At 40.7% G+C, this 8415-nt stretch overlaps 1 protein-coding gene across 1 annotated transcript; it reads left to right on the top strand.

The window, feature by feature from the left end:
* The first annotated feature begins 230 nt into the window (after nt 1-230).
* Nucleotides 231-4672, top strand: LOC118331437 (somatostatin receptor type 2-like). The gene is made up of 3 exons (XM_035666380.1): nt 231-861; nt 1673-1998; nt 3997-4672. Exons 1-3 carry the CDS (start codon nt 474-476, stop codon nt 4426-4428), a joined length of 1146 nt encoding a protein of 381 aa, XP_035522273.1. The 5' UTR covers nt 231-473; the 3' UTR covers nt 4429-4672.
* The last annotated feature ends 3743 nt before the right edge of the window (nt 4673-8415 follow it).

Genomic DNA, 8415 nt, shown 5'->3' with positions numbered 1-8415 from the left:
GAGTATTCTTTAGAGAGAATATTTTACATGTTTGCCTGATTGAAGGCGTGAAAGCCATTATGTAAAGTAACCTTGCAACTGTTGCCATGGATCTTGATGGAGTATTATTTTTTGTTAAAGGAAATATTCTGTTTCTCAGCCATACTTACTGTTCTTTCACTCTGTCTTCCTCTGTCTCGTGTCTCCCTCTCCATAGATCTGTCTTCTGTTACTGTTTCTCTACAGCTGGGATGTGATACTTGCGGTTCCTCGTTAATGAAAATCCCCAGTCATCCCAATCCCCAGAACCCCAAACCCTGAGACTCCATAGTTTGAAAAAATCCCAGTACCACAGGCTTATCTTAGAACTTTCCACCTGAAGTCCCTTTACCCTTGTAATATCTACCTTCTCCAACCCCTTTGTACACCTTTACCCTTCGCCATCTCGGACCCACTTGTAGCCCTTTGATAACCTAAACACCACCCCTGCCATCATGGCCTTGGATCAGTGGCCCTTTCTTCCGACACCCCCCAACATTTCTATCCCTGAACCCCTCCTGTACGATAGCTACATCCAGGGGAATGAGTCCGACCTGGACCTGAACATCACAGAGACCCGTGAGCCTCACCAGGACAAGACCAGCTCGGTGGTCATCACCTTAATCTACTTCATGGTATGCGCTGTGGGGCTGTGCGGCAACACCTTGGTCATTTATGTAATCCTGCGCTACGCTAAAATGAAGACGGTGACCAACATCTACATCCTGAACCTGGCGGTGGCAGATGTTCTGTGCATGATGAGCCTGCCGTTCATTGCCCTGCAGCTTGCACTGGTGCACTGGCCCTTTGGAGAGGTGCTTTGCAGGGTGATCATGACTGTAGGTAGGTGTTGAGCAGAAGGATAACGGTGCACTTCAGAAAGCAGGAGAAGTGTTACTTTTAGGGATATTATCCTCTTCTATGGTTGCAATTAGAAGATAGACAAACATATTCACTTTCGGAAGAAATGTTAAGACTTCAGTTGCAATTTGAAGTTTTTATTCTACTCTAAAGGAATAGTTTGACATTTTTGGAAATACTCAAATTTGCTTTTCTTCCGGAAGTTAAATCAGAAGATCAATACCACTCTTATATATGTTCATTAGATATAAATCTACAGCCAGGTTGTTAGCTTAGTTTACTAACAGACATAAAGCAGGGAGAAAAGCTAGCCTCGCTCTAAAATTAGTCTACCAAAGCTCGCTAATTAATACATTGCATCTTGCTTGTTTTACCAGATCAAAAAGTCTAAAAATGTGTTGTTGCGCTGTTGTTTTTTTACACTTTGTATGGATTGGACTATAAAGATAGAGTATAACTTGTTAACAATCTTTAGAGGTGCTGGTAGGTGGAATTTTTTTAAAACTTTGGACAGAGCCAGGCTAGCCGTTTTACCCTGTTTTCCGGTCAGATGCTAAGCTAACCATCTCCCGGCAGTATCTTCAGCTTTAACGTAAAATTGCAAATAAGAGTATTTTATGTTGAACTTTAAGTATATGAATATTTAGACTGTAGTCTTACTATCAGCCTTTATTACACTTAGTTCACCTCCTGTTTTAATAAAAAGAACAATTACTGATGCTGTTACTTAATAGATATCCTCTTCTCACCTGTCTTTCTCCATTCCCCCACTCTCTCTCCTCTACCCTCTCAGACTCTCTCAATCAATTCACCAGCATCTTCTGTCTGATGGTGATGAGCATTGATCGGTACTTGGCTGTGGTCCACCCTATTAAGTCCACAAAATGGCGGAAGCCTCGTGTAGCCAAGCTAATTAACCTGACAGTATGGGGTGTGTCGCTGTTAGTCATCCTACCTACTATGATCTTCAGTGGCCTGAACAAGGTCCCAGTATGTGGTATCGTGTGGCCGGAGCCGCAAGATGTATATTACAAATCCTTCATATTCTACACCTTCTTCATTGGATTCTTCCTGCCGCTGACAGTCATATGCATGTGTTACCTGCTCATCATAGTCAAGGTGAGACCCGCCTCTACCAGGGCTACCAACTTTTTATTTTAAGATTTGGTATCAGTGAAGTTGGTGCATTTTATGAGCAGGCGCTCTATGACATTACCCACCGCAGGGGTCGGGGTCATCACTCCACAACACCCAGGAATTTAGTTTGAAAGATTCACCAGCAAATTTCACAATTTTAAAGCATTTATAGTTGAAAAGCCGAATCAGTAATCATGATCAATGATATATATATGGTAACAACCAGGCATCACAGCTTACATCAGTAGAGCATATTTTCTGAGAGTTCCTAGGGATCTTCCAGCAGAAAATTGTTCATTTCAGAGACTGCTGTTTCACTGTATTCTAGTGAATTTATGGAGTAATTTTGTTGCTGAATGTGGAGTTTGCAGGACAAGGGGGAAGGGGGCACTGAAAAACTTGACCCTGGAGGGTTGGCAAGTACCTAAAGCTACAAACAGGACCACTGTATGAAAAGTAAATTAAGGAGAAATCACATTGGTCAATATATATATATATATATATATATATATATACACACATATATATATATATCATATATATAATTGATTATGTCAGAGGTGCTTTCACAAATACTCACTGATAAGACTACAAAGGCAATTCATCTTCCTTGGCAGCTAAATTAAGCTATTCACCAGTTGTACTCTCTGATAAATAACAGCTAGAATGAATACCAATGCATGGTGAACTGTTCCAGCATAATGCATTCAGTAAGCAAGGGCATACCTATACAATTTAATGCAATCCAATACAACAGATCTGCCACAAATTCTACATTTGGGAAGATCATTATGTTTAGTTTTTGTTGTCATAGAGGCATTGATTCAATTATATGTTATTTATCAAGGGCGTAGTTAGTGGTGGTGCTGCATCACAATTGTTAATGGGGTGGACAAAACAACCTCTCAGTAGCATACAGTCCACTACAACGTGGTCAGTAAAATCCATGTTTTGGCAAAACTTGGATTACATTATTGGTGAACCTAATTAATCTAACTTTACCTGTCCTAACTAAGTTATTTAAGTTATTAAGTTATTATTTTTCACTAATACACAAACTCTGTGCTTTGGGCTCTGGAAAAAATGTTCAGACTTCGTCCTGAGTGCACAGAAATTAACTAAATTAACTAAAATACTTTGAGACTTTCTCTTATTTCCTGTGTAGATAACTATTTTATATTTTTTTTACTGCATGAGGAAATAGATGCGTGACTTGAGAGCATGTTCAAAGTTGAGTCCCACGGTCAGTGAGTGAGAGTAGGAAGCCCTTCCTCTACATGTGTGAATAAAGATCAATATTGAGATATTCTTATATCTGGCTACGGGTCTAGAATATTTAATTTATTTGGATTGCCATCCAATGTGGAAGTATGATAGCCATCTGGCTTTAGATGTTCCGAAGCTAGCTAGCACACATTAATTGGTTATAATTCGAATAATCAAGATCATAAACCGTTTCCTTGCCTCTTAAAGCAATAGTTTGACATTTTATAAAATAAACTTATTTGCTTTCTTGCCAAAACTTAGATGAAAACACCACTGCTAGCTCAACTTGGCATCAATATGTCTAAAGCTCACTAATTAACACATTATATTTTGCTTGTTAAAGTCACTGCGACTGGCCAAGAAATAGTCCAGTACATAACCTTACATAAAAACACAATATGATGTTTTTGCACTTCGGTTATGGAACAGATATTTTTTACCAATTTGGACAGAGCAAGCCTAGCTGCTTTCAGTCTTTATGCTAAGCTAGGATAACATACTAGGATCTCCAGATTGTAGCTTTTTAGTTGTATTGTGGTATCAATCTTTTTATCTTACTCTTGGCAAAAAAGCAAATCCACAGAATGCATTATGTGTACCTAAGCTTTAGTACATATTACATATCTATATTCTAGTTTCTATGTATTTCAGTGTGAACATTGTGCTTTTATATTTGGGAGATTCTAAGGCACTGACAGTTCATTCCTTTGCCAGGTTAAGTCGTCTGGCATTCGAGTGGGTTCCACCAAACGCAAACGCTCTGAGCGTAAGGTGACACGCATGGTGTCCATCGTGGTGGCGGTGTTCGTCCTCTGTTGGCTGCCTTTCTACGTTTTCAACGTCACTTCAGTCACCAGCTCCATCAACCCGACCTCTGCTGTGAAGAGCACCTTTGACTTTGTGGTGGTGCTCGGCTACGCCAACAGCTGCGCAAACCCCATCTTGTACGCCTTCCTATCGGACAACTTCAAGAAGAGCTTTCAGAACGTTCTGTGTCTGAAAAAGGTGGCAGGCCTGGACGAGATAGAGCGCAGTGACAGCAGGGCAGACAGGAGCAGGATGGCTAACGATGCTGCAATCATCAACGCCAACTTGGAGACTCACAATGCTGCCCTGCTCAATGGCGAGCTTCAGACCAGCATCTGAGAGTAAAGGAGCAGCTGTCACATCCAGGGGGGCCAAAGAGACTGAGCTTGGGGCTTCCAGACTAATGGGCCGCCACTGCACTGCTTGTGACCCCTGTTCAAAGATGCGGGGGTAGGAGGATGATGTAATAGCTGCTGCTCATGGACATTGACACATGAACAAAGTCCAAGTGAAAAATAAACAATTTCCAGAGGTCAGGGAAAGTACACTGACTCCAGCTTGAAGCTCTTGATATTTGGGTTAATGAGGCAACTTGAGCTGTTTCGCCCTGAGGTGGAGCAAAATTGTATCTTGACTGAAGTGATTTTCTACTCAGTAGAGACAAGATGATGTTGAAATAAAACATAAATACGAGTTCATGCTGGTCAGCTTGAGGTTTCTATCGAGTTGTCAGAAGTCATGCAGACTGAACCAATATCAAAACAAGACAAAGAACCGGTGAGTGGATAGCTGTGGACCTGCTGACCTGCTGAAGTATCGGGGCTAGTTCACCCATGGCAGAGAGATCTGATAGGATTGAGCATCACCCATGTCCTCCTTGACGGAGTGTTTTTTTTTTTTTTTTAGCTATGAAGGGTCGGCATTGATTTCTCTGAATGTGGAAATACTGGAAAACAGCCAGCACTGTTATTCTATAGAGAGAAACATAAGAAACTACAACCCTGAATAGTTTATGGTCATGTTTTATTCATACCAGCTGATTAGTCTGGTCTTACATAATCAACAGGGCAACAAAATGGCAACGCCCTACTAAAACGACATTTTCATTTCCAGAAAACGAAGGATGCTCTTTTCCCTCTGTAGCTGGCATCTCGGCGGGAGGAGCTGCATTGATCCGTAAACTCTGAATTTAACATCACGGATTATTGATTAAGTGGAAGGATGGGAAAACATCCCTGCAGCTGTTCTGACCTTACTCCCTTTAAAACAGCTTGACTTTGTATATACAAAATGGTTTTTCGTCAACCTCTGGGGGAAAGTTCTGCACATGGATGACTCCATGTTTTAAACAAAATTAATGAATTATAAAGGCAATCCTTGCTGTAATATTCTGTATCGTGATGCATCAAGGACAGCTCTGAAACTATGTTTGTGAAACACATCGTGTGTACTTTATACTTCACTGTATCCTGGTCTTGACAATAGCTGCTCCCTGTGCCAGCAGTGCCACTGTAAAGAGCCCATTTCTACTTGTAAAGTGCTGTGTTTTTGACAATGTACGATTTCCTCCTGAGTTCATGTTCAAGTTTGGTTCAGCCAGTGTGTGCTTGCAAAAATGCCTAAATTTGACAGAAGGCAGGAAAATGTGTCATGCAGTCAAAAGAGGGAGGGAGAGAGGGGGATACGGAGATAGATGAAGCAAAGCCTGTGTATGTATTGTATCTACACTACTACTACTACTATTAAGAACAACACATGCAGAGAAACCTTGAGAGATTGAAGTAGGCAGAATAAATGCATATATATACATATATATAATCACACTCTACCACAGCCCATTGAATTTAAGCTTAAAGCTGTATTGCAGTGATATTCTTTGTATTCTTTTATTTTTAAAAGAATACAAAGCCGAAGCATCAGGAGCATTTAGTCTCTAGTATGCCCCCAAAACAATGGATCTACATTTCCCGAGCAACTGGAAAGCATCTTTCATCAGACCCTCCTGGTGTGTTAAATGCCCACGTCTTTCAAACTTCTTATTTTGTAACACAGACTTCCTGTTATACAATTTTAGTCTCCCATACCAAGCTGAGCTAACCCTGATCAACATGGGTTAATTTATTAGACTTTGGAGGGCTCCTTCTAGAGCCGCAGATTATATTATTCAACAGGCTGACTGTTAGTCCTCATGACGAGTAAACTGAACTCAATGTGTAAAATCAATATATATACACACCTATATACACATATATGACACAAGCTACATTTCTACCAAGGCCACTTATTGTTAATGAATTGTACTCATATATATATATATATATATATATATATTGTGTTTATAACAAAAAACACTATCATGACCTTGAATCAATGTATCTTGCGTCTCTCAGTGACATTCAGTACACCGGGTGAACAGTCAACAATAAGCAGGCAGCTATAGTTAAGTGTGCAAACAACTCCAGTATATCCCTTTACTCTGTATATATAGTGGCTTCTTGTGACGAACAGGAATGTCAGGATGACAGATTGATTGATGAAACAATCAATCAATCAATCAATCAGTCAGTGGAACATCATGGAGGAGCCATGCGCATTCATGGTCCCCACAGGATGAACCTTAACGACTTTGGTGATCCCTTAACTTTTCATCTAGAACCATCGTCAAGTCAAATGTTTTATTTGCCCAGTACCTTTCGATATTTAAATTTTTTTTTGTCCAAAACTAATGACATTCCCATCAGCCTCAGCTGTACTTTGTGTTGAGTGCTAATTGGGAAATGTTAGCATACTAACACGCTAAATAAATATGGTGCACATGGTCAACATTATACCTGCTAAATATGTGCATGTTAGCATTGTCACTGGAGCATGTTAGCATGCTGATGTTAGCATTGAGCTCAGCCACAGAGCCGCCAGCAGCTATCGTTGCTGTGAATTGGAATGTCTTTTCATTTTTACATACAGCTCCAATGAAAATATACGGTTATTAAACTCTAACATAAATTTGCCGTCATTATAATCTTATAAATTAGCTTGCTGGTTAATTAGCTAGCTAAAACAATACCAATTTGCTTAGTTAACTTGGCGCACTCCACTAAGCTACAGCTTCCTAGTCGAGTAAGAGCCAAAGGAGCTACAACAAAAGACTTTGTCACAATAACCTGAATTTGGAAACCTTATCACTCCATTAATGCTGACTGAATGAGCCCACATGCACGGCAGACAGCTATTTCCGTTTTAGCTATCAGCCTGTTTGTGCACAGTGACTTTGCCAATGGACCTCCATGATGGAGCCACACCTGGTTGCTGGGAGATTTGTCAAACAACTGCAAAGCATCTGTAGTAATAAGGTCACCCACCATATGCTGCAGTGTCAGATTCACTTTGTCCCGGTGTATCAGTCAAGTCAGAAACCATCAATCAGTGCAATCAAAAGAGATGAGGAGCCAGACAGGGCTTGTCCTGGGAGGTTACTGCAGAAAAGTATTATGTGCCTCCCCCCACACTCTGTCTCCCAGTTGGTAGTGGACCACACAGCCTATAATTTGTCATGACATTCTCTCTGTGCTATCACTGCTAGTTGGAGTATCTGTTGCAAGGTCAGGCCCACGTTCACTTACAGGTCAAGCACCACACAGTTTAACACACAATTGTGGGCATGCATGTATAGGCACAGTACAGTTCCATACCATCTATATAAAGCAGTCAAATATAAACGCACTCTCTAGCCTTGCCCACAATGTGTCATACAGACGCAGGCTCCCTGTACCCTTGTCTGAGTAATGCAGAAGGCGATAAGGGTGACCAATCCTGCATCATACTGACCCAGTGGACTGTGTGTGTGTGCATGTGTGTAATAATCGGACACAGCACAAGTCCAAAGGCTTTACATGCCCACAACTGAAGTTTTTCGTTGTTTGGAGTGTAATTAGATTACCATATGAAGAAAACCTGTGACTCATGTGAATCATCAAAAATAGAAATATCTTTCTGTATATCTTTATTTTTGTGCTGTCTGTGCCAAATGTGTGTGTGTGTGTGTGTGTATCACAGTGAGAAACGCATTTCACAATCTCACCCACTACAGTTAAGGTATTTAGCGCCTTCAAGCCTGAAGTGCAAGAACTATTCTCTCATCATCCACAGCTAATTACCTTTGCTTGCTCTCTCTGTCTTTCTATCTATTCCTCTCTCTTTCTTTCTTTCTTTCTTTCGCGTGCACAGCTGGTGAAGAATAATATGAGCTGACACACATTTTACACCCACCCAAACTGAACTGAGCTGAAATCTACTGAACCATACTGAAGGAAACACACGCTGTCTGCC

The sequence above is a fragment of the Morone saxatilis genome, unplaced genomic scaffold, assembly GCF_004916995.1.
Source record: "Morone saxatilis isolate NCDOM2014 unplaced genomic scaffold, NCSU_SB_2.0 Contig1, whole genome shotgun sequence".
Classification (NCBI taxonomy): Eukaryota; Metazoa; Chordata; class Actinopteri; family Moronidae; genus Morone; species Morone saxatilis.
The sequence above is the reverse complement of the archived record's forward strand: the minus strand, read 5'-3'. Positions and strand labels throughout refer to the sequence as shown.

Excerpts from the sequence above, each read along its gene's own strand:
- LOC118331437 (XM_035666380.1), top strand. The coding sequence starts at position 474 with ATGGCCTTGGATCAGTGGCCCTTTCTTCCGACACCCCCCAACATTTCT. Across the intron at positions 862-1,672 it reads CAGGGTGATCATGACTGTAG|ACTCTCTCAATCAATTCACC; the intron begins GTAGGTGTTGAG and ends CTACCCTCTCAG. Across the intron at positions 1,999-3,996 it reads ACCTGCTCATCATAGTCAAG|GTTAAGTCGTCTGGCATTCG; the intron begins GTGAGACCCGCC and ends TTCCTTTGCCAG.